This window comes from Heterocephalus glaber, unplaced genomic scaffold (genome assembly GCF_053883595.1).
Source record: "Heterocephalus glaber isolate CG9 unplaced genomic scaffold, H.glaber_assembly_v1.0 deba00001781, whole genome shotgun sequence".
NCBI classification, from domain to species: Eukaryota; Metazoa; Chordata; class Mammalia; order Rodentia; family Bathyergidae; genus Heterocephalus; species Heterocephalus glaber.
In genome coordinates this window covers 3,495,684-3,521,531 of record NW_028258467.1, presented here as the reverse complement: position 1 = coordinate 3,521,531, position 25,848 = coordinate 3,495,684, and the positions used below count along the sequence as shown (strand labels likewise).

The following is a 25,848-nucleotide window of genomic DNA, read 5'->3' as shown; positions in this document are numbered from 1 at the left end:
GGACACAGGCTCTGGTTACATCCAAGAACTTTATTGGACACAGCATGGCGCCAGGGCCTGGCGGGGCTGGCACTCTGCCCTCCAAGCCCCGCAGTCCGAAGGCGGAGGGAAGGTGGGTCCATCCTCGGTCTCAGCGCTGGGAATCCCAAGGTAATACTCTACCTGAAGGTTACTATATAGATAGGAGACAGGGCTGCTCCACATAAGTATGAACAGGTCAAATCTTTATAAATAAAACATCCAGTGAAGAGAAAAATGACAACTCTAATTCATCCTTATACACAGAGCACTCTAGGATGATGGGGTGGGGGGGCAGACGCTGGCATCCTCACTGATCTGGACCCTGGATGGGTGATGAGTGGGCCCAGGTGTCCACAGCACGGGGTGGAAGGGGCAGGCAGGGCAACAGACGATGGGCACTAGGACACTGCGCATTTACAAGACCAACTACGGAGGGGGTGGTGGCCCGTGGGTGTGTGTCAGGCTGTTCGTTCTGGAATGAGGGGGCGGTCTTTACATAGTATTCTGTGGCTGGTAGGCTTGAGATGGGCTACTTTGTGGAGAGGATGAGGGCCACAATGAGACCATAGAGGCCGAGCACCTCAGCGAAGATGAGGATCAGGATCATGCCCACAAACAGTCGGGGCTGCTGGGCAGTGCCTCGAACGCCGGCATCCCCCACAATGCCAATGGCAAAGCCAGCTGCCAGGCCACTGAGGCCCACACTCAGGCCTGCACCCAGCTGAAGGAAACTCCTGGGGAAGAGAAGAGACACAGGGCTATTAGCAGCCTGCCAGCCAGGAAAGACAGCACCCAGAAGGGCATGCCATGCTCACCTGTAGAGAGTGATGTCTTCATTCAGGGAGTTGGCGATAAGGACTGCCACCACCAGGCCGTAGATGGCGATGATGCCAGCCATAACCACTGGGATGATGGACCTCATGATCTGCTCTGGTCGCATGACAGACATGGCTGCGATGCCGGTGCCACTCTTGGCTGTACCATAGGCAGCACCCAGGGCTGTGGGAGGGAGTTGAAGTCAGCACAAAATAGCACTGACTGCTCAGACAGGACCCTGGGGGAGCTCTGGCACAGCTGTGAGGGATCCCCAAGTTACCACATGTGGAGAAGACACCAAGAGAAGCCCTGCAGGAGGAACAGCCACAGCTCTAGCCATTTCTCCAGTCCTCTCACTGCACCCCTACATCCCACACTCCCTCCTGAGGTGCCCTTTGTTGTCTGGGGCTCCTGTTCTGCTATGAAACTCAACCCGGCTCCCTAGCACTCCCCCAGCCTGCTGCCTGTGACATCAAGCAGGCCAGTCATATAGGACTAGGCCACTAGGACCCCAAGTCTTGCATGAGATTCTAGGCACTTTCTGTCCCACCTGAAGTCTCCAGTACTTCTAGTCAGGAACGGCCTGAAAAAGCATGTGTACCTCAGGGAGACAAGAAGCTGGAATTGCCACTGCATGTGGGGTACAGGCCCTGCCACAGGGTGTGTGTAACCTCAGCAACTGATCTGGCAATTCCTGTTCTCCAGGTCAGAGTTTCCAGATTCAACATCCAGCCCACCCAACTTCCCTCTACACCCAGTCCTAAAATGGCTGCCTCTAGGAGGGCTGTACTTTGTCATAAAGGGCAGCTCTCTATATCCTCAGCCATATAGCAGGGCCCTGAAACCTTGAAAGATTATAGGATCCTCCCTAAATAACCAGGGAGGGAGGTGCAAAAGTGAGCCAATGAGGAAACGGTATAAGAAAGATGACTGACTGCAGGGTCCTGCTATGTAGTTCTGGCTGACCTTGAACTCACTATGTAGCCTAGGCTGGCCTCAGACTACGGCAATCCTGCTGCCTCAGTCTCCGGAGTGCTGGGATTACAAGGATTCACCACCACACCCAGCAGTGCAGTTCTGATTTCTACCACCTGCCTTTCAGGATCAGTGCCCTACTGGGCCATTTGAGTAGGTTGCACTGCAGCCCCTACCCTGTCTTTCCAGGGCACCCATACCATGGTCACTTTGGGGACAGCAGTAACTAGCTTGACCCACAGAAGACAACACAGGTCAGAGGTAGAAGGGACTTGGACAATCCCAGCTGGGGATGTCTTTGAGACAAAAATATGCCTACTCTATGCTCAGCACTGAGCAGAGATGAGGTCAGAGGGGCTCTGCCTTCCCAGGACTCAAAGGCCAGCAAGAAGACAGGACAGTAACCCAACACAGTAACATTTCCAGGAGTTTGGGGGAGGGGGGGTGAAAGGCCCCAGGAAAGGATCATAGACCAGATGGCACTGAGCTAGTGGGGTGAGCAGGAGACACAAGAAGACAAAGCACAGAGCAAGGATCCTGGACAGCACATTAGACACTCCAAAATACTGGACAAGTGGTAACTAGGAGGAGGAAGCAGGGGCTGGGGCAGAAGGCCATAATGCCTCCTCCTCAGCACCGAGGTGCCCAAACACTGCCAGGCCCAAACTCCCAGCACCTGGGCTCAAGAGGCCATTTCTGGAACTCTACTGGTTAGGGTGTAATTCTGGGTTCCCTCTGCAGGCCTAGCTCTATGTCAGCCTGGATCATGTATTTTCAAGAGGCCAGGACCCCAGGACTCACACTGTTGGGACATGTCATCCACAAGGAAAGCATAGGCTGACTCCTAGCACAGGGGAAGGGGAATTTAAAACACAGAAAACTTGGCACCCCAGGTAGTAAGACTCTGTAAGAGGCAGGAAGTACGCTGGGCCCTTCCTCAGAAGGCAGCATGGATGGGCCGGGGATTTAGCTCAGTGGTTCTGCTGCCTGCCTCGCAAGTGGAAGGACCTGAGTTTGATCCTTAGTACAAAAAAAAAAAAAAAAGGCAGCATGGAGATCATGTGCTTAGGGAGTGGGCAGGGCAACATGAAGACTGAATGTAAGAAACTGGGCTGACCACCTGTAGCCAGAGCAAGGGAGATAAAACCAGGCCTGGTCAGCAGAGGGGCCCAGGGAACCAAGTTGGTAGGACTACAGAAGACAGAACTGCCAACAATGCCAGAGTCAGTGGAGCAGAGAGTAGAGTCGGGGGCAGTTCCAGGAACATAAGCACCAAATCAGGAAGTCACAGAAAATATGGAAAAGGAGCAACTAAGGGCTTCACGGAAGACATGATGAAGAAAGAATCAACAGGATGTTTGTCATATGAGAAAAGAGGAAGCTAGAATGTGAGATGGGGGTCTAGGGTGCCTGAAATATGTGTGGACATCATTTGGTTTAAAGATTAGCAAGTGTGAACTTGGGTCAAGAACATAACTTGGAGTTAGTTCAGCAACAACCAGACATCGCCAAGAACAGAAGGCCTTGTTCTGGTAGCAAAGATGAAGACATGTCTTGGGGGAAAAGAGCACACTTAGAGGGCAGAAATGAAGTCAGAAGGTGATTCAACTGGCCAAGCCAGAGGTTAGTAAGGCTGTGTTAAGCCGGATATGGAGAGCAGGAGTGGGGCTTAGGGTACACAGACAGATGCTGCCTAAGGGCCAAAAAGTGTGGGTAGGCTCCAATCCCCAGGAGCCTGGACCAAGTAGGAAAGGTCCAGGCCAGCAAGACCCTGCTCTTGGTGTGCAGACACCTGCTTAGCAGGTTCAGAAAGCACATGCAGGTTTTTTGTTTTGTTTTGGGTTTTTTGGGGGGTTTTTTGCAGCACTGGGGATTGAACCCACTTGGCATTCTACCTCTGAGCTACACCCCCAACCTATTTTATTTTTTGAGACAAGATCTTGGTAATTTTATCAGGCTGGCCTCCAACTTCCCATCTTTCTGCCTTAGCCTCCCAAGTAGCTGGGATTACAGTAACATGCCATGGTGTCTAGCCATATGAAAGTTCTTGATAGAGAGGGGACAGGGAGCTGAGTGCAGAGAAAGGGCTGCCGGATGCACCCTGACAGCCACAATGCAAGTTTCATGTGGGCAGGGATCTTGTATGGTTAACTTATGTCCCCCCCAATACCTGCCACATACTAACTATGCAATCAAGATTTGTTGAATGAATGAAAGCTGTCAGTCACAAACAGAAACCACCCAAGTGGTCAGATTCCAAACTTCTGGAGGCATTCTTCCAGAAAATAGCAAAAAATGGGCACATGACAACTTGTTTAAGAGAAGCCCAAGGGAAGTGGGAAGAGCAGGTGTGGCCAAGGAAAGAAGGAGAAGTCTAGCCCACATCTCCCACCACAAATGACCCCTTACTCAAAGGGAATGGGGAAGGGCAGAGCTCACTCAGCAGCCCGTGACTAACAGACAAGCCCAGGCAGAGGGAGGCCCCCAAAAGAGCAGGGCCTCTAAGCCCCCACCCCACAGGTATTTACAGTCAGCAGAGATTGTTTAGAGTTCAAACCCTCAGCATACCTACCTACATAGGGAGCTTCCCCAGTCCACCAGGTAGGGTGGGGCAGGGCGGGGCCACTTAAGGAAAAAAACAGACCTACCTAAGGAGGCCTAGACCAGGCCAGACCAGTACACAGGACTTGCCTCCCTCAGTCCCACGTTCCTGGGTCTGGCTCAACCTCCTTTCAATAAATTTGACACTCTAGGTCTACTGTTACCCAACCTTAAAAGTAGGTGCCATTAAGAACCCTGTTTGGTCCCTTCTCCACCCCAGGGCAGCCTCTCCCGATTCGAGTCCCCTAAAGAGAAGGAAGGTCATTCATTCACTCATTCATTCAGTAAGGCCAAAATTGGACTCTCCTAAAGAACAAAAACCCAATCCTACAAACGCTGACACCTCATTCTCTCTTCCTTCCCACTTCAAAGCAAAGACCCTCAGCAAATGTCCACAAAAGTGCTGTCTCCCAGACACTACCCCACCCCACGGCCGCCTCCTCATTTCCGTAAGCTCTCACTGCCGCCCCTGGGTTCCTGCGGGCTCCGAGAAACCACCCTTCAGCCCAGCTTTCCCAATCAGCCCACAGAGCCGACTGGACTATTGGGAAACTGCGACGAGCCCAAACTGGAAGCATCTGTCTCAGGGTATAGCCTATCTAATCCCCCTAGCCCGGCTGTCACAAGAACCAGGGCTGCAGACCTTGGTGTGGACGGGTTCATACAGGCCAGGAGACCAAGGACTCCCCTCCCAGACGCTCCCGACCCCAGCCCGCCGCCGCCCACGAACTGGAGCCCTTCTAGGTGTGATGTCACGCAGAAAGCCGGGTGCGGAGCAGGCGCAGGACAGCGCACCTCCCCTCGCGCCCCCACCCCAGCCTTCCTCTCGCCTCCCAGGGCTAAAATGGCAGCAATGCTGCCGCCCCACCCCCTCACCGATGCGTACCCGCTGGCAGGGCGGCTGGCCAGGACGCTGGGGATCCCCTCGACCTGAGCCTGCACGCCCTGAACCCATGACGGCCCCCGAAGCCCGAAAGATCAGCCCCCTCCTGCAGTTGCGTGAGGCCGAGCACCCCTGAAAGCGGGAGATCACGTCACAGTGACGTCACACACAGCCCCCCCCGCAAGCTGCGGGTAAGAAACCTCGGCGCCCCGGCGCCCCCCACCCTGGCCTGGCCCCAGCCTGCAACGGCGCTCACCGCTAAAGATCATGGCGACCGAGGCGCCTATCACGGCGAAAAACGAAGCATACTCAGGGCTGCTTTTGGCCTCAGACATGTCTGCGGGCGAGGCAGGGGCAAGCGAGGCAGACGGATGCGGGACGAGGAGAGCGGGCAGGAAGGCGGGTGAGCGCACAGGTAGGAGGCGATGAAGGATAAGGCTACCCGGCCAATCTGCCGCTGCACTCTAAATACCAGAACCGCAGAGCAAAATGGCGGCCGCGACCGCGTCACATGACTCAGACCCCGCCCCTGCAGACTGTACCACTTCGCGCAGGTGAGAGAGCCACGGTCCCGGACACCAGGCAACCAGCCGACGGCCTCTGGTTTTTGCTGCCAGCCTCCAGGCAGGATCCTGCTGTTCCACCTCAACTCAGCATCGGCGGAGGCGCTACCCGGTGCCGCTGGCCTCTCAGCCACCTAGGGGTTGGGCCCGTCCGGGGCCCGGGCCGGGGCGGGGAGGTGGAATGCCTTATTAGCATATGGGGCGGGTCCACAAGTGCCCCGCCTCCTTTGCGGCTGCGCGGCGCCAGCAAGCGTTAGATTCTGAGTGGCAATTTTCTTTGCGCTCTGTGAGTGGAACCCCAGGCCTTCCTGACTGGGCCGGGGTTCTCACGTTAAGGCAAGCCCACATTACTCCAGCCGCCGAACCACAGTCTCCCCGAGCAGTCGAGCTCAAGGGTGAGAAATCCCAAGTGCGGGGCGCTGGCCTCCTCTACTCCGTTCCCGGGAACAACACTCATCCCTCCAGTGAGGTCCTGGCCTCTACCTGCCCCCTCCTGTGTTTTCGGGTTCATCCCTTCACCCTATCCCTAGGCTCTTCTAGACTAAGAACCACTGTCTTCTGGCCAGCATTTGGTGACTTCATCCCTTGGTTCCCAGAAAAAGGAGACCCTCATCTGTACCCTTCCTTGTCTCACCGCCCCAGACGTCAGTTGAGGGTGTCTGTTTTCCTCAAGATGTAGACATGACTGGTTTGAATCCCTGTCGATGTTCCCAACTGTCAAGGGTCCCCTAGATTTCTGAATATTCTAGAGTCAAAGATCTCCTGCCTGTCTTACTAATGCCTCATGCAAAATCCACACCTACAGGAGCAGCGACGGTGGAGAATGGTTCCCCCAGCCTCTCAGGGAGCCTGACCTGAGGCTGGTCCTGCCTTGAATTTGACTGTCTGGGAACCCCAACTGGCTGCCCCATCTCCACTCTCCAGCTCTGGCTGTCTGCTGCCCTTTTCATCTCCTCCCTGCTTCACTGTCACCCAGCCTAGGTCTCCCTTGACCCCCAAACCCACCTCGAAGGATCAGATAATTCTCTTAAGTGTGCCTGCTCACCAACTTCTCCATGTAAGCAATAGGGTCATCTTTCCTTTTAGCCCTCTTACTGAGTTCTCAACCTCACCTTCCACAACAGGAACCTCCCTGGGGCTCTTACCCCTTGCTAGACCAGATCTGCCACCCTCTGAACTTTTTGCCCACCAAAATACCTAAGTCTGTTTTATTTCAAAGTAGAGGAGGCCACATACAGAGAACACTTAGAAACTATTCCTCCATCTCCCTCTTTCTCACCTCTCTAGTTTTTGAAAAGAGGAATCTTTTTTTTTTTTCTTTTGATACTGGGGATCGAACTCAAGACCTTTCCCTTTCCAGGCAGGCAGCGGAACCACTGAGCTAAATCAGTGACCCTGAAAAGAGGAATCTTCACTATCTCCACCTCTTCACTTCTTTTCCCTCCAAAGCTCCTTGCTCTTGCCAAGGTCACAGTGACTACCATTTCTCCGAGCAGAGTGACAGTGATCAGGCCTTCTGAGTGGGCCTTTGTGCCGCTACCCAGGCCACCTGCTTCTCCTCCCCTCTCCCCTGCTCACTTCCTATAGCTCTGCCATCCTCATTCTTCCTGGAGGAACAAGGACAGCCCCAGGCCCTGTAGCCTCAGCTTCACTGCAGGGACCCCAGTGTTCCCAGGGATTCTTTGGGCTCTCCCCTTCCCCTGAATGATCCTGTCTTTGCTGAGGCTTTATCCTCCATCTTGCACTTTTGTTCCTTGCCTGCAGTTTTCCAGTCCTGACCACTCTTCAAGTGGCCAGGTAGCCCAAACTATGGAGATGGCCCTGGCTGGGGGACTGGGGAAGCAACATGCAGGGGGAAAACCTAGACCAAGGAAGGGAAGGGAAGGGCAGTACAGTCCACCCTTAGGGAACTCTGGCTGGCACAGGAGCTGGTAAAGTGCACCTAACCCAGTGTGTTGGAGGTAACAAGACGACACCAGGGTGATCAGCAGGACAACTGTGTTCACTGGCTTCTCACTATCCTTCTGTTTTCTGCCTAATTCTAGTGTGAGGTCAGGCTGTGGGTCTCTAGGGGAACTGCTGAGACTGCAGACCAATGAGACTCACCCCCAGCACCTGGCTGGGAATGCACATTGCTGACCCTTTCTCTCTACTCATGTTCACTCACTCCCAGCTCTCAGCTCTGCTCCCACCCCATAATTGCAGCTGCGTCTTGCTTCTGGCCTGGGTCTTCTTCACGTCTAACCAGGCCTGCCTACCTAGTCTTACCCTGGCCCCAATCAACCTATTCTTCATCTTGAAGCCACAGCCCCCCCCCCCAGCTTTTTGGAGACAGGATCTTGCTGTGTAGTTCAGGCTGGCCGTGAACTCAAGGCAATCCTCCTGCCTCACCCTCCAGAGTGCTGGGATTACAGGCCACCATACCCAACCACAGGACCTTTTTAATCACTTTCTACCTATGATCCTTCATCACATCTTATCCCAGCCAAGAAATCCTCCTGCCTTGTCTTCCTTCCCTTCCTTCCTCTTCCTTGGGCACTTCCTTCAGCCTCCCATGGTACCCTCTTGCCCTCACCACCCCCTCAGCCTCCCCCACTGAGGGTTTCTTGCCTCTTTCTGCATCAGCATTGGGGAACCCTGTAGGGTGACCCAGCCTATGCAGCTGATATTGCTGAGCTCTGAGGTATGCTAGGCCCTATAGTGAGCACCCTATAGTGAGTATAGCTAGTGAGCTAGCTATCATCATAGCTAGTTGTCCCTATTGTTCTCATTTTGCAGGCAAAGAAACAGGCCCAGGATGTAAAGACCCTTGCCCAGGTCAGTGGCTAGCAGTGGTGGAAATGAAACTCAACTCCAGGACCTGGGCCTGCCTCTTCAGGGAGCTCAACCAACATCTGCCAACTAGTGAAGAAGCCAGGACAGGCCCATGTCACCTTCTCTACCTCTTGGTCTCCTGGGTACTAGACAGGGCCCTAGGGTGAAATGGACTCAGGTGGGTTTGGGGCATAGCTCTGCCTTTTCCCTCACCACTACTCCCCCTACATGAAATCACAGATCACAAGCCTGCCTGTCACTATCATTGCTGGAACAGGAGGGGATTTCCAGGCACCAGTTGGAGAAGCTTTGGAAATGCGACTCAGACACCATATGGGGAGAAGAATGAAGAGATGGAGGAGAGCCCATGCCATTTCACATAGACCCCAGGAAAGGAGGTAAAGAGATAAGGAATAAAGTCCCAAATGGCCTCAAACAGTTGGAAAGATGGATTTATTCCAAAAAAGAAAACTACACTAAATACTGTAAGGGGGAACCAGCAGACAGCCCCAGCAACCATGTCAAAAACATCAGAGCATGTGTCTCTGCAGACAGCCCCATTCTCCCAAGTTGCTGTGAGAAGACAACGCCGAGAGAACACCCTACTATCTCACCTTAGCTAGCTAAAGCCATATGTGGACCAGGCACTGCTGTGAGGAAATGGAACAAGAGCATAATTGCACTATTTGGGGAGATAAGGCATGACTAAGGGCAAGATGAAATCTTGGGGAGAGCTGGTTGTGGTGGTATATGCCTGTAACCCCAGGACTTAGGAGCCTGAGGCAGGAGGATTGTGAGGAGGCTAGCCTGGACTACACAGTGACACCTTTTCTAAAAAAAAAGTAACTATGGGCCGGGGATTTAGCTCAGTGGTTTCGCTGCCTGCTGCACAAGCAAGGACCCGAGTTCAATCCCCAGTATCAAAAAAAAAAAGTAACTAAATAAATTTAAAATGTTAGGAACATGTCACTCAGGGAAACTTGAAACCATGTTCCCAGGCCATGATCATTTATATTTACCCAGGGAGAAAATATTTCTCTTTTTTTTCCTTTTTGGCTTTTTTGGGACAAGGTCTTGCTATGTAGTTTAGGCTGGCCTTGAACTCATTGTGATCCTCCTGCTTTAGCCTTCCAAGTGCTGGAATTACAGGTATGTGCCACCATGCCCAGCAGAAAAAACTATTTTATTATCTTAAAAAAAAGAAAGAAGAAAAAAAACCCCACAGGCTGGAGCTAGAGATGTGTCACTCAGTAGTAGAGTAATTAGCATGCAAGAGGTCCTGGGTTCAATCCTAGCACCAAAAAGTTAAAGGTTATGACATAATACAAGGATCTGTGAAAAATAAAAATATCTTACAAATATAATGTATAAGTAGAACCCAATACCACTACTGTCACCCTGCACAAAGGTGCTCTATAGGCACATTTAGCGGCTGCAAATGAACTGTAAAACCCCATGCTGCTCCAGCCCAAGTCAAGCATTGAAGGGGTTAAGAGGTAGAAAAGACTGACTAGGATGATCGGATGATCGTAGGGATGGGGCAATTCCCCCTTCTTGCTGACTCCAACCTTTGGAGGTTGCCAAGAGGGCCTGATTGGTTCTTACTCTTTGAGCCAGGGGCTGGCACTGGCCACCGGGGTCAGTGTGCAGCTCTCTGAATCCAGGTGACTTATAAACCAATGCCTGCGTGCAGTTTGGTCTTGGGAGCAGATTTTCAGAAAGTGTAGATAACCAGAAAGGGGCCCCATCTGTCCATGATCCCATGTCTGCCCCTAGGGGTCACATCTGGAAGCCCAGTATCACCTTTACACTCCAACAGTCAGGATTCACAATTCCAGTCCTGTCTGCCTCAGACCTTGATCCATTCATTTGGTTCTTACTGAGCATCTATGTGCTAGAAACTGGTGAGGCTCTGGGAATGCAAAGAGGAGTGAGCCCCTACCTTCACTGAGCTGGGAGCCTCCCAGGGGAGCAAACACTAAGCTGGAGAAACCTGTGGTTACTAGATGCAGGGTGGCACAAAGAAAAATGGGGGACTAGGGTGTCTTGGGAAGAGATGGTCTTAGTTTTTTTTTGCTCTCTGTACTGTGCATTGAACCTAGGGCCTTCAAACTGATCTACATCCTCAGCCTTTTTTTTTTTTTTTTTTTTTAATTTTGAGACAAATTCTAAGTTCCTAAATTGCCCAAGCTGGGCTCAAACTTGCAGTTTTCCTGCCTCAGGCTCCCAGAGTGTTGGGATTATAGGTATGTGCCACCACACCTAGCTTTAATTAGGTCTTTTTTTTTTTTTTTTTTTTGGATATACAGTTTCTTTCTGTTCTAAGCTGGCCTCAAACTTGCTATGTATCCCAGGCTGGCCTTGAACTCACAATTCTCCTGGCTCAGTCTCCTGAGTCATGGAACTGCAGGTATATACCACTATACCTGGCTATAAATTAGGTTTCAAAGGTGAAGAGGGCAGGGTGTAGTGGCACAGGCCTGTGATCCCAGCACTCAGGATGCTGAGGCAGGAGGATCACAAGTTTGAGGCCAGCCTGGGCTACACAGAGTTCAAAGCTAGCCTTAACTACTGAGACCCTGTCTCAAAAAACCAAAAAAAAAAAAAAACAAAAGAAGAGGGTTTGGAGCAAGTGAGAGACACAGCCCAGTTGTGTTTAAATAAATCATAACTCATACCAATAAAAAACCAAAGGGCAGCTGGAATAAAACTGAAGGAGGTAAACACATTCCACTGTGGCACAGGTGGCAGATGAAAAACAATCATGCTACCTGGAAATGTGCACTTAGACATGGCCAGCAGCAGTTGTTCCTGCAGAGTCTGGCAGGTCTGGGGAACAGACACATTGTGTTGTGCACATTTCCACCCTGCAGAGAGCCTACCATGGGAGGATTAGGGGGTAGCTGGGTCACAGGGACAAGGTTTCTTTCTGAGGTGGGGAAAATATTGGAGAACTAGTAGAAGTGGGGGTTGCCCAACAGTGTGAATGTAGAGAATGCCCCAGAGTCATTTCAAAATCATTAGGTGGGGCTGGAAGTGAAACTTGCCTGGCTCCCACTAGGCCTTGGATTCCATCCCCCACCCCAAATCTTTAAGTCCATGTTACTTAAGTTTCACATGAATTAAGAAGACAATAAAACAAAGCAGTTTAATGCAGGATGGGGAGATGTGGCCAGGATACTTGTCATAGGCCAGGCCTTGAGACGAGCCTGACTGAAGGCCAACAGGAGAGGAAGGGGAATCCTGCCTGGTCAAGCTCCAGAGGATGTTGGCCACCAGCTGAGCTGGTCTCTCAAATGTTGAAGATACAGCTCTGTACTCCACCTCTTCGGCCAGGACATTTTCTGTTCTCAGTCAGTAACAGACCTTGCCTAATCCTGGCCTGTGTCAGTGTCTTAATGTCAACTGCAAGATGGTCCCAAACACAGTAGGAGGAAGTGAGAGGAAAATGTGACTACAGTCGGAGAGAATGCTGGAGATCAAGGAACCTACCTTGAGAATCCCCTACCACCACAGCACAGGCAGTAGCACAAACAGGCCCAAATAGGGCTGTTTATTCTGTAGCATTAGGCACTCCTGCCGTGGGCTGACAGTCTCCAGCAGCAGACAGTGTTGTCTTACTACAAAGCCTCATAGTAGAGAACTCAGCTTCAGTGGGGGCCTCAGGGAAAAGTCTCCAGGGAGGGACATGAGGGATTATAAACAGCATGTACAAAGGCCCAGAAGCAGAGGCTCTCTGTTCATTAGAGGAACCGTTATTAAAAATTTTTTTTTTAAAAAAGCTGGCACCAGACTTAAGTGGCTGTGCCAAACAATGCTGTGGGCCAAGCTCTGGCAGGCCGAGCACACCAGGACATCTCCAGCTGCATCAGACCTGCCCTATCCCTGAGACCATCAGGAAAGCCCCAGAGTTAAGAGACAGTGAACGAAGTGGGTATAAGACATGCCCATCCTTTTGGCCAGTCTGGGGAGGGAGTGGGCAGCAGATTCATGGAAAGAAACTGAGTTCGCACAGCAGAGTCCCCACAGCACCTCAGGAAGGGAGAGGGAGGGAGCAGTGCCCAGCAGCTTCACTGGGAGAAAGTGGACAGGGCGGGTGGCATAGGACTCTTAACAAAAAAGATGGTATTAGGAAAGACATTAATATTGTCTTAAGTAAACTTCCAAATAAAATATTCTCATTTTGGGTGAGAAATGTTAAGTTTGGTTTTTGACAATGGATTCTGCTCTCCCCCACCCCATACTTGGGACTGAACCCAGGGCCTTTGGATTAAACTATATCCCCTGCCTTTTTAAATTTTGAGATAGGATCTTGCTAAATTCCCCAGGCAGGACTTTAACATGCATTTCTCTTGCCTAAGATTCCCTCAGTGCTGGGATTATAGGTGTATACCACTGTACAGTACTTGGCTACTGACATTGGATGACTCATGACAGATCAGAGATCCAGGCAATTCTTTCTTTTTTGTTTTATTTGGGTTTTTTGTTTTGAGATAGGGTCTCACTATGTAGTTCAGGCTAGCCTTGACTCACTATGTAGCCCAAGCTGGCCTCGAACTCGTGGTGATACTCCTGCCTCAGCCTCCCAAGTGCTAGGATTATAAGTGTGTGCCATCATGGCTGGCTTTCTTTTTTTGCAGTGCTGGGGATTAAACCCAAGGCCTTGGGCATGCTAGCACTCAGATACATCTTCAACGCTTTTTTGAGACCTTCTTGCTTCAGCTTCCCAAGTAATTGGGATTACAGTTATACATCAACACTCTAGGCTCCTACACAATTCTTTTCTTTTCTTTGGCTTTTTGAGCCAGGATCTCACTATATTCTAGACTGGCCTTGAATTCACTCTGTAGCCCATATTGGCTTTGAACTTCTCCTGCCAGGAGATTCTTCATGAGATGTTTGACAGGATTCTTGAAGGTGGCCTTTCTCCATTCCTCATTTATTGACCACATCCAAATGACAAGCCCTGAGAATCAAAAGATAGAAAAACTCAGGAAAACGTGGTTTTTGATGGCAGTAAATGCAGCAGATGATGCACCTGTCTCTGTGGAAATGTCTCACTGTTGACTACTGTCAGCTGGTGCCATCTTTTTTTTTTTTTTCCTTTCAGTTTTTTGAGTCTCGCTGTGTAGTCCAGGCTGGCCTTGAACTCATTCTGTAGTTCAAGCTGACCTTGAACTCATGGTGATCCTCCTGCCTCCCCTTCCCAAGTGCTGGAATTACAGGCATGCGACACCACGCCTGGCTATGGTGCCATCTTTTCAATTCCACTTGAAGGGAATAACTGATTCTTTTTTTTTTTTTTTTTTTTTTTTTTTTTTGGTACCGGGAATCAAACTCAGGACCTTGTGCTTGCAAGGCAGGCGACAGCACCAATGAGCTAAATCCCTGGCCCCAGAAATAACTGATTCTTAGTTTAGTGCCTTCATCTCCTGGAGAGATGTTGTTGTTCAGGGAGACAAGGCACTTGGGTTTCCCATCCCACTGAACTTTCCCATAGCACACACTACACAATTATGTTGTTCTGTTGGTTTTCATTAACTTTATTTAGGACTCAAACACCACTAAATCACTTATTTTCACATTTACAAAGTTAGGTTTTACTAGAAATCCACACATTGGTTCAGTGAGCATTAGTATATTCTTATTACATTCATTCAGATGTTCCAAGATGTTAGTCCAATGACCAGTTTTCGTAGCCAACAACCATCATTCACAAGAATTAAAAAGTAAACTTATACACAAAACCTCTTCCTCTTCAATTTTTAGGTCATAACTTCTGACCACATGTGTCCTTTGATGGTGAACTCCCTTTGGTGTCACACAGGCCAGAGATGTTCCAGTCTCTTCACATACAAAGGAAATGGGGGCAGGAGAGCAGACAACTTGCATCTCCATCATCCATCATCCATAGTATTGGTGAAAGAGCTCAGACTTGCAGGGCCCTCAGCCAGGAGTGCTGCAGCTTTAGCCCACAGGTGATACACTGTAGATCCAGCAGTCTGCAGTGCAAAATTTGGTCTCCTGGTGTTTCTGTCAGGTCACTAGTTGATATGTCTACATGTTCACCAATTGCTTCCTTAGTCTCAAACACAGTGTCAACAAATTCCATGCAGTCTGATAAAACAAGTGACCCTACCAACATGTAAGTTCATCTGTAGCAATGCATCATATGATGCTGCACCTAACTTTGGGAACAAAATGGAACACTCATATAACAAAGATCCTAAACAACTCCTTACACTGTACTATTTTTAAATTTTTTTGTACTATTTTTTAAAATCCACAAACTTTTCTGCCTAATGTAACTGGGCCATGCAAACAAGATATTGGGCTTGGGGAAGAGAACCACTGAGAATCACTTTAAAACAAAAAGGTACAGAAACTATTAATAATACTTTTTTGGGCTTTTTTTTTTGAGACAGGGTCTTACTTCAGTTCAGGCTAGCCTTAAACTCACTATGTAGCACAGGCTGTCCTTAAACTTGCAGTGATCCTCCTGCCTCAATCTCCAATGCTGGGATTACAGGTATCTGCCAGTATGCCTGGCAAATATAGTGGCTTTATGGCTTTAGGAAATGGATAAGAGAAATCTGAATACCTTCTGAAATCCAGAATGTTCTAAAAGAAATTATACTAAAGAACTCAGAAAATTGCCATCGAAAGTCTGCACAGCAGAATGAACCAATGTGAGGATAGAATTTCAGATATAGAAGATAAGATTGCAATTAGTGAGGAGGAAAAGAAAAATTGCTTTAAAATTGTGAGGGACCATGAGAAATCAATCCAGCGGCTGCTAGACACTGCAAAGAAGAATAATGTAAGACTGATTGGAGTCAGTGAGGAAAGAGGAGAGAGTGCAGATGACATAAAAAAAAAACTCTTCACAGAGGTGATGGCAGAAAACTTCCCAAGGAGGGGAAAAGAACTTGACATACAGATAGGTGGGGCATACAGGACTCGAGCTAGCCTTAATAAAAAAAAATCTACACATAGGCATATAATAGTTAGGATTCCAGAAATCCAACAGAAGAATAAAATTCTACAAGCAGTGAGAGAAAAGAAACAAATCACATACAAAGGAAAGCCCATCAGAATCACAGCAGACTTCTCAATGCAAACCCTCAAGGCAAGAAGAGCTTGGAGTGATGTATTTCAAGCCCTAAAGGAAAACAGCCTCCAACCCAGATTAATGTACCCTGCAAAACTATCTTTCAAACTTGATGGAGAAATAAGATAACTTTCATGATAAAGAGCACCTCAGGAACTTCATAAATACCAAACCAGCACTCCAAAAAATTTTAGACAATACCCTAGGAAAAGACAATGAGGATCACAACCCCAGGAAACCCAGCAAAATGAATCCATTGAGCATGACAAATTAAATGCAAAGGGGGAGAATCCAACAAAAAGAAAAAATCATAACAAGGCTTTTAAAACTTTTGACTTCATCTCCCTAATGAGTGTATAATTCAATCTTATTATTGTACTGATTAGTATTTTTCTGATTCTAGAGTTGCACACCATTCCTTGTGCTATACTGGCTATTTATCATCTTATGTTTACATTTTAATTGGGTTGTCTATTAATGAGCTCTAAGAATTCTTTATATATTCTGCTCATAGGTTATATGCATTGTACATATGGTCTGTTTAAGGACTACTTTTCATTTTAATGATGTCATTTAAAGTTCTAAATTTTGATGGAATCTCATTTATCAATTTTTTTCTTTTATACATCATGTTTTTTGTATCCTAGGTAGTTCTTGCCTACCCTGAATTCATAAACATTTTCCCTTACAATTTCTTCTTAAAGTTTTATACTTTTTTTTTTTTTTTTGGTACTGGGGATCAAACTCGGGTCCTTGTGCTTGCAAGGCAAGCAACGGAACCACTGAGCTAAATCCCCGGCCCAAAGTTTTATACTTTTAGGCTTTCTTATTTAGGTTCATAGATCCCTTCAAGTTATATTCATGTATGGAAAAAAAGGGTTGAGGTTAATTTTTTATATACAGATACCAGGTGTTCTAGTGCCATTTGCTGAAGACACTATCTCTTCCTCGGCTCTTGAATCGAGTTTATATTCTATAAAATGCTAATGTTAAATAATCTTTAAAAACTCAGTGGACCATATATGTGTGGTTCTATTTCTAGATTCTGTTTTATTCAAATGATCTATGTCTTTCCTTACACCAACACTGCCTTGATTACTGTAGCTTTAGAAGAAGTCCTAAAATTGGGTGCTAAACGTCTTCCAACACTGTTTTTGTTTTTGGCTTTTCTGGGTCCTTTGTACTCCTACATAACTTTTAAATTTCAATATCCAGTTCTTCATTTATAGCAAGTATACACAGACCTGAATTTTTATATATACCTTGTGTTTTCTAATCCTGCTAAATTCAAATACAAGTTCTAGGGACTCCTAGAGATTTCTTAGTATTTTCTCTGTAGATGATCATTTCCTCTACATATAAAGATTTTGCTTCTGCTGTGCCAATCCTATCCCAGTTGTGTCATTTTATTGCCAGGCTATTTTGGTTTAGACCTGTTTCGAAGTCTAATGGACAGATGAAGAGTAGGCATATATGCCCTTATTCCCCACTTTAGGGAGAAAGCATTGTATCGTCTCCATTCATAGGAGTTTTTGTTGGAAATATGGAGTACATGTCTTTGATCTGTTGAGAAGGTTCTGTTCTACTTCTAGTCTCCTGATAGCTTTTACCATGAACAGCTGTAGAATTTAGTCCCATACTCTTTCTCCAACTAGTGACAGGATCATATGGCTTTCTCCTTTCCTCTGTTAAAATGATGACTTTTGGGGGTGGATCTTCCAATGCTGAACCAACACTGCCATCCCTATAATAAAACCACTTTCTACATACTGCCAGATCTGACTTCTAAGAGTTTGTTTTGTTAAACAAATTTCTATCTATGTTCATACCTTTTTCTTCTATTAGCTTTACCCAGTTTTAGGATTAGCACAATGTTGATTTCCTAAAATGAGGGGAGAAGTGTTCCTTCTTTTTTATGCTTTAAATGTTTGATATAATTTATCAGTTAAAATGTTTATGAGCCTGCTGTTGTCATACAGGTAGGTTTTCAAGCTAGGAATATACTTTCTTTAATAGGTGCTGTTCAAATTTTATATTTCCTCCAGAGTTAGTTTCATTAATTTGTCTTCTCAGTTACTTCTTAGAAATTGTCAAATTTATTTCAAAAAAGATTTTTGTAATATGCTTTCTATATCCTTTTAAATTCTGTAAAATCTGTGGTAATGTCTCCTAGATCTTAATATTGTAATTTAAAAAATGTATAACTGATATTGTGTAACAGGAAGAAAAGGTCTAAAAGAGCAGGGGAATTGGGAGGGGTAGGGGAAGGGAAAAAAGGGAAAGGAAAAAATATAAGAGGAAAAAAATGGAAACAAGGTCTTTGCAAATAGGGAAGGGTGGAGGGGGTGAAGGGAGGGAGGGCGAGGGAAGGGGAAAACAAAACAAAACAAAAAAAAGAACTCAGAAAATTAAAGGATGCAGCTTACAAAAATAGAAAAAACTGCCAGATATGATGGTATATGCCTATAATCCTTGCCCTGGGAGGCTGATGCAGGATCATGAGTTCAGGGCCAGCCTGGATTATATAGCAAGTTCAAGGCCAATAAGACTTTGTCTCAAAATCCAAACAGAAAAGCTGAAATATTAATTTCAGTTCAATAATTTAAACTGAAATTTATGAAATAAAAATGATTTACTCTTAATAAATTTTTTCAGTACTGGCAACTAGGGCCGGGAGTTTAGCTCAGTGGTTCTGGCGCCTGCCTTGCAAGCGCAAGGTCCCAAATTCAATCCCCGGTACCCCCCCCCCAAAAAAAGAGTACTGGCAACTGAACCTAAGGAGCACCAAGACACATCCCCAGCCCCCTTTTTTTTTAATTTTGAGACTGGGGTGGTGTCTCAGTTGCTTGGGTTGCCTTCAAATTTGTGATCCTCCTGCCTCAGCCTCCCAAGTAGCTGGAATTTTTTTTTTTTTTTTTGAGACAGGGTCTCACTATGTATCCCTGGCTGGACCTCAAACTCCCAGAAATCCTGCCTCAGCCTTCCAAGGTGTGTGCCACCACACCCACCCAGGGAGTTTTTTTAAAAACATGACTTTTGGGGGGGGGGGGTACCGGGGATCGAACTCTGGACCTTGAGCTTTCAAGGCAGGCGCTGGAACCACTGAGCTAAATCCCTGGCCCTAAAACATGACTTTTGCTATGTTACTCATGCCAGCTCAGGTTACTCACTATGTAGTCAGGCTGGCCCCAAACTCACAATCATTCTGCCTCAGCCTCCTGAGTGCAAGGATAACAGGTATATACCACCATGCCCAGCTTATATATTTTTAAAATACTGATTTTGGTCTGGCATGGAGGCACATAGCTGTAAACCCAGCAGTGGGAGGCTGAAGCAGGAGGACCAACACAAGTTCATAGCCAGCATGGATTAGTGAGTTCACGACCAGCCAGAATATAGTATGACCCTGTCTCAAAAAATAAAACAAACAAAAAGAAATAAAATACCAATTTTTCAGAAGCCCTAAAGACATATGATGCCTATAACAAATGCACTTAATAAACGGATTTAAATTAGGTTCAGGGCCAGGGATTTAGGTCAGTGGCACGTCTGCTTCACAAGCACAAGGTCCTGAGTTTGATTCCTGGTACCAAAAAAAAAAAACCCCTAAGTTCAGGGCTGGTGATGTACCTCAGCAGTACAGTGCCTGCCTGGCAAGTGTAAGGCCCTGAGTTCAATTCCCGGTACAAAAAAAAATTAGGTTCAATATTTTAAAGTAAATGTTTACCTATTTCTTTTAAAATGGTAATTATTCATCAAATTTTGGGTTAACATCAAAAGCTAATAGACGTAGGCATGAGGCAGGTGGATCACAAGTTGGAGACTAGTCTGGGTTGTACAGTGAGGTATTATCTCCAAAAAAACAACAGACAAGATTGGGTGTGTTCAGGGTGGTATGGCCATAGACAAAAAAACAACAAAAAATAAAAGCCATAAATATTCAATAGAAGATAAAGCCAGAGTGGTGGCACATGCCTGTAAACCCAACGTTCAGGAGGCTGAGGAAGGAGGATCTCCATGAGTTTGAGGAGCTACATAGCAAGTTCAAGGCCAATCTGAACTACACAGTGAGGTTCTTTCTCAAAAAGAAGGTAAATAGGGCTGGGGATTTAGCTCAGTGGTTTCGCCGCCTGCTGCGCAAGCGCAAAGACCCGAGTTCGATCCCCGGTATCCAAAAAAAAAGGTAAGTAAATTATATTTGGGGATACTTAGTATCAAAGAAGAATAGTGATAAGAATAAGAAAACAGACAACTTAAAAATAAAAGATAATAATCACAAACCTTTTGGTAGGAAAGTCAGAAAAAGATATTAAATCTAAAGAAACTGAATATTTTATATGTACACACAACTGAAGAACTTTGCTTAAGATGAAGAAATCACAACAAGGTGGCAACTAGTCTTCTTGCTGGATCCATGGGAAGGGTGAAGGCTGAGTAGAGCCCTTTGGGGCAGCTACAGATCCTATTGGATTCACTTGCCAGGAAAACCCCCACCCAGTCAGGAAATTTGCAGAGCCGAGCCTTACAAACAATGTTCAGGGTTAACTTCATCTGCTCCTGAAAGATTACATTTTTCAAAAGGCTTTCATGTCCCAGTGACAATGCATGGACAAGCATCAAGGAAGCCCCTAGGACTCCTCTGGCTGAAAAAGAGAGCAGACCCAGAACCCTGAGTTGATGCAACAAGACCATGTTTAATGAACACCAAAGTTGACAGTATAGGCATGGACAGGGGAAGCTCAGTGGAAGGAGGTAACAAGGCCTGAACTGCTCTGTGGGGGTGAAAGCCCCTCCCTGCACCTCTCAAGAGGGCCTCATATGGTCCCCCATCCATGAGGAGAGCAGGGCTGGAGCACTGGCCTATTTCACAAGTGGAAAAGGTGATCCCAGGGCAGGTTTATCAGCTTGCCTAAAGCCAAACAGGATTCTTATCCTGCCTCCTATACCTCCTGACCCCACTCAGAAACAATGTGAGTGAAAGGGCAGGGAAGGATGACACCCTCTCAGAAGACCAAGCATAGAGGTGGGGATAGACCTGAAATGACCCATGGGGATACAGAGGTGCCAGAGGCAGACGTAAGGGGAATGGAAACCTGTCCATATGACCTAGGTCTCTAAGGCCCCAGAATGGCCACTTGGGTCATGCTTCTCCCCTCTTTCCTTTGTGGTGCCTAGAGCCTCAGGACCAGCTGAGGGAGGTTACAGGACAGGTGGGGAGGTGTTGTAGGGTGGCAGGTCTAAGCACCTATAGCCACCAGGGTAGTGCAGAGCTCAGGCAGCAAGGCCCAGGGGCCTGAAGGCTATAAGGGAGAGGGGGAAGCACACAGAAAACCATGACATGTGACCAGCCACACTACCACACACAAAAGGGATAGAGGGAGGACATACATCCAGGCACAGTGGCCTAAGAGGTGCTGCATAGGCAAGATCCAGCAGGTGCAGGGCCTAGAAGGGAAGAGGGAGGTAGGACTGAGACAAGCATGCCATGCTGAGGGATCTGGGTGTGACTCTGGAGCTGGTCATTGCAGTAACAAGGAAGGGAAAGGGGTGACTGCTGCGACTGCAATGGGCTCAAGGAGGCCACCAGGCTAGAGAGGAAGGATGAGAAGCTCCCATGAATCCAGCTGGTTCTGAGCTGGGGAGGTGCCTGGATATGGAGTTGGCTGGTCTAGGTTTGGTCCCTCGAGTCACTTCTTCAGGTGCGGACTTGCAGTGAGGCCAAGAAAGCTTCAGGCTCTGCAGAAACACAAGGACACATGACATCCCCTCCAGTCCCCATCCCACGGGCCCCTCATTGTCCCTGGAGTAGCCAGGAGCCACAGAGCTCAGCACACATCTTGCCTTCGCCCCTCCTACCTGGAGCAGCAAATGTGGCCTAGGGGAGCCTTACAGTGAAGTTTCTGCTAGAGAGGAAGCTCTGGGGAGGAAGGACTGAGTCAGTGGCTGGGGAGACACTCCAAGTGCAGGGATCTTGACAGGGAGCAGTGGCAGGGGTGCCTGTCTCCTCAGACCCTCAGATGAGAGCAGGGGCCTTGGGAGAGGAGTAATGTCTTAAGTACCACCAGGGGGCACCATGGAGCCACACTTGGCTGACAGTTCCTTCACCTTTCCACCCCTACCACAGGGGTTAAGGGTCCTTTGAGGAGACTCTTGCAACAAAAGGTATCCCCTGCTCCCATCCTCATGGCCCTGGGCCTAGGGCACCTTCACAGAGAGCCATGGCCCTGGGCGGGGAGGAGAGTGCCTTCTACACATGTACTGGGTGGGCCTGGGTGTGCACAGTAGTCCCCTGAGCTCCATCCCAGAAGCAGGTAGGCTCAGGAGGCCCAAGAGCAAGGCAGAGGGCCAATCTCAGACAGATGAGGCAGGGCAGCCCTGCTGCATGGATGCCCATGTGGGATCTACTTGCTCCCCAGGAGGTAGCTTGGCCTCAATCCCACCACCCCACAACAGCAATTCAGTCACCGTCAGTGCAGGCCCATCACTGGGTGTCAGGGTCTTGGAAGCCCCAGGCCTCCACCGCAGCAATAAGGAAGTTCTCAGAGCAGAGGGGCTGGTTGTTGAAAGTGTCACAGTGTCCTGTGCGGCCCCGGTTCAGGTCCCCATCGATGTAGAGTGCCTGGCCACCCCCTCCTCCTGCAGGATTGCTCAGGTCAGTGACCATTCCTCTGCCCAACAGCACCCACCCACACACACACCCATCAGCACTGCCTTCAAGGTGTCTCTGTTTAAGCATCAGCAATCTTAGCAGTTCTTGCCCTGCAATGGCCTTGCTAAATAAACCACAGCCCCGGGCCTGGTTGTACAGGCTGACCCCCACTTCACAAACTACCTCTCTCTGCCCTTATCCTGGTCCACCTACAACAACCCAGGGCCTCTTTCTCTGCCATCACAGAGGCTTCAGCCACCCACAATCCCCTATCCTCCTCCCTGGGCTAGTGGGGCCCAGGATATGTGGAGGGTGAGGGTGCCCACCAATGATGAGGCAGTCACTGCCCCCAGCCATGAACATGGACGCAGTCTTGGAAGGCAGGTTGAAGTGCCGAGCAGCCAGGAACGGTGAGAGCCGGTCAGCAGGGTCTGAGGGGACAGAGTGGCTAAGTGGAGAGGGAGTGCTGGTCTCTGAGGACATGAAGGAGGCCGGCTTGGTCAGCTCCGGGTGCTTGATGACCACCCACTCATAACGCTGCACCTCGGGCTGCAGCTGAAGGTGATTGAGCAGTGTAAGTTACTGGCATGCAGCACCCTACTGACCCTGTCCCCTAAAAGCCACATTCAAAAATTTGCTATAAGGCTGGGGATTTAGCTCAGTGGTTCCGCCTCCTGCCTCCCAAGCGCAAGGTCCCGAGTTGGATCCCCGGTACCAAAAAACCCAAAAAAACCTCCCAAAAAACAAGAAGTGAATGACGGTCAGGGATTTAGCTCAGTGGCACCATGCCTGCCTTGCAAACACAAGGTCCTGAGTTCGATCCCCAGTACCAGAAAAAGAAGTGAATGAGATTATCCTACAGGGTAACTACATAATGAAAATAAAACAGGGCCAAGGGAGCCAGAGTGCCCAGGGCAAAGGGCCTACTGATTCCCAAGCTCCCTTGACACCATCAGGTGTTGGTCAAGGGCAGAGAGAATCCTGGCCCAAAGTTGGGGAGGGGCCAAGCTCAGCACCACTCACCCTGAACACAAAGCATTCTCCGGTCCCAAAGAAGCTCAGTTTGGCGCCAAATTTATTTCTCTCACTCCAGTCCGTTGACAGGTAAGCTCCACACACCTAGGAGGAAGATTGTGATGAAACCGCACCTTCATGCCCCAGGAATATTTCCTTGTTCAGGCCTGCTGAGGAGCCTGAGTCACAGGTCACAGCTGGGGGTGCTGTGTATCATAGCCCCTACCACCACCATGGGCAAGAGGGTGTGGGAGAGGGTTAAGTTTGGGGAGATGCACTCCTTTCACACCATGGGTTAAGGCTGGGCATGGAGGTGAATGCCTTTGGATATTTTCATCTCCCTCTGTGGCTTTCTAACACAGAAGCAAGCACTACATGTGGGCCACCTTCACACTCAGATTTTGGCATCAGCCCAAGGAACTGCAGACTTCAAGAGGGCTCTTGAGGCCAGGCCCCAGGGCTCCCTCTAGTCCCTCCTCACCTCCTTCTGTGTGGTCTTGATGAGCAGGAGAGTGGGTTCGTGTCCTTCACACTGGAAAAAGAACCTGAGGGCAGAGATCACACATGCTACTCTGGATGCCCTCTTCACTGCCTCCTGCCAGCCTCCACTGACCCTCAGCCTAGGCTGGGGACAGAGAGACCTAGATGGTCTTCTGCCACCATCTTTTGTCCATCATACCCTAGGACCTGGCAATGTCCTCACCAGGTGTTCTTCTCATCTGGCTCTTCTAGGCCATCCAGGGCTATCCAGGTATGGATAGGGAAAGGCTTCACCACATATGGTCCTCCAAGGGCAGAGCTGAGTGCCAGGTGCCACAGGGAAGCAAGAACCAGAAGAACAGGTCCTCTAGGAAGGCTCAACATGTTCTCAGGAGCCTGGGCATGTTGGGAGGCCCAAGGCTGCCAGTGTGGTGGCCAGTGCTTGGCTGCCATCCCTGGTAGGGCTGGATGAAGTGGTTCCAGATATGCCAAAATGTCTGTATGGCTGCAGAAAGGGCCTAGGGTGGCAGCTCTGTCTCCATCGCCCCTGCTGTGATTCAAGCCAGGGTAACTGAGACTTCCTGCTATCTGAGACTTGAGTTGCTAGATGCCAGGTAAATCTGTCTAAGCTTCCTTGGGAGACCCTTGCAGGAAAATCACATGAATGACTGGTCAAGAGCCACCTGGCCAGAGGCTAGCACAGGCATAGCCCTATGGAGGGCCATCCAGGCTTGTTACCAACATGGGAGGTAAGAAGTACAGGGAAGCCAGGGCCAGTTCCTCCTGTAGTTCTCCCTAACGATTCTGTGAGCTCCTGAAGTTGAAACTCTGCCTCCCATGCCTACATGGGGCACCAAGCTGTAGTGTGCACAGCAATGACCTTCAAAGTCTAGGTGGCCTGTGGCCTGGGAATGAAACCTAGAGAACAGTCTCCTGGCTCTCAGGCCCCACAGGAAGAAGCAGGGGTCTAGGTTCAAAGACTCATCTCTGGCCACCCATGTCACTTCCCAAAAATGGCAGGCAGGATGTGCCTGGGGGGACTATGCAGCCTCCTCAGGCCTCACCTGGTCAGGCTGTACCCATGCTGCAATGAGGAGAAGAGCAGGAGAGGCTGGCAGAGGGCGAATCGTTCAGGGACCCAGGACCAGATATCTCTCATCTCCTTCACACTGACGATCTCTGAGTGAAAGTTCTCTGCATGGACAGCTAAGTGCACAAACTGCCTGGTGAGAGCAAGAGGAGTCAGAGCCTGCAACGATCTTGGCCCTGACCACACCCTAACCTCAGACTCCAGAGCTTTCTTTAGAACTAAGCTTGGAGGGGACATCTCACCTATTCAGCCAGGTTTATAGCCTGGTTCGAGGTCCAGGACAGGGAGAAACAAGGTGAGGCTTTTCTCAGAAGACACCCTCCCACCACTACAAAGAGGGGAGAGTGCCCAGCCAGGGAGGCAGGTGGGGCAAAAGCACTTTTTCTCTAAGAAATCAGGACAGAAGGGAGTCAGCTCTGGAAAGACAAGGCTACAGGGCCAGCCAAGCACCAGCAAACCACACAACTAAGGTAGACAGACATAGACAGATGAATGGTATCTAAGTCAGATTGAGGCAGTGAGCAAAAGCCAGCCTGTGAGAGCCCAGAAAACAGCAAGCAGCCAGTCCAGTGCTGCCGGCAGGAAGGGAGAGAAGCAAGGCATGGAGGTATGGTTTCAGACCTACCTTTTAGAAAGTGAGACACTGAAAAACAGGAGGAAGCAACGAACACAGAGAAGAAAAATAAAACAGACAAGGAGAGGTTAGTGGTGGGTACCAAACCCCAGATGTGCTTTCCTTTGGTCCTAGAGAAAGAGAACTACACACCAACAGCCACACCTACAGCATGCTCACAGCTTCAGCTGCCAAACACGATGACCCTGCCAAACTCT

The 25,848-nt window shown here is 48.7% G+C and overlaps 2 protein-coding genes and 1 long non-coding RNA gene across 5 annotated transcripts in view; 1 reads left to right on the top strand and 2 right to left on the bottom strand.

Annotated features, from left to right (window-relative positions):
- Nucleotides 1-10: 10 nt before the first annotated feature.
- On the bottom strand, nt 11-6,024 carry Atp6v0c (ATPase H+ transporting V0 subunit c). The gene is made up of 3 exons (XM_004864655.2): nt 5,553-6,024; nt 837-1,020; nt 11-755 (listed from the first exon to the last, which is right to left on the bottom strand). The coding sequence occupies exons 1-3, from the start codon at nt 5,629-5,631 to the stop codon at nt 551-553; spliced, it is 468 nt and encodes a 155-aa protein (XP_004864712.1). The 5' UTR covers nt 5,632-6,024; the 3' UTR covers nt 11-550.
- Nucleotides 6,025-6,075: 51 nt separating this feature from the next.
- On the top strand, nt 6,076-10,809 carry LOC101708983 (uncharacterized). Of its 2 annotated transcripts, none has more exons than XR_002389355.2 (3): nt 6,076-6,254; nt 8,638-8,816; nt 8,914-10,809. It is a non-coding gene; the product is annotated as an uncharacterized LOC101708983 (long non-coding RNA). The 2 variants fall into 2 exon arrangements; XR_206089.3 differs by having other exon boundaries at nt 8,638-8,851; nt 8,951-10,809.
- A 9,649-nt stretch (nt 10,810-20,458) lies between these two features.
- Nucleotides 20,459-25,848, bottom strand: part of Tbc1d24 (TBC1 domain family member 24) — an 8,541-nt gene continuing 3,151 nt past the window's right edge. Inside the window, exons 3-9 of one of the 2 annotated variants that reach the window (XM_004864648.3) lie at nt 25,643-25,660; nt 24,992-25,150; nt 23,929-23,992; nt 23,457-23,552; nt 22,760-22,988; nt 22,250-22,420; nt 20,459-21,520 (exon numbers count right to left, since the gene is read on the bottom strand). In XM_004864648.3, the coding sequence (XP_004864705.1) occupies nt 22,266-22,420; nt 22,760-22,988; nt 23,457-23,552; nt 23,929-23,992; nt 24,992-25,150; nt 25,643-25,660 (721 nt within the window). In that variant the 3' untranslated portion in view covers nt 20,459-21,520; nt 22,250-22,265. The remainder of the gene's footprint in view (nt 21,521-22,249; nt 22,421-22,759; nt 22,989-23,456; nt 23,553-23,928; nt 23,993-24,991; nt 25,151-25,642; nt 25,661-25,848) is intronic. The other variant, XM_004864649.3, reaches the window with a different exon arrangement.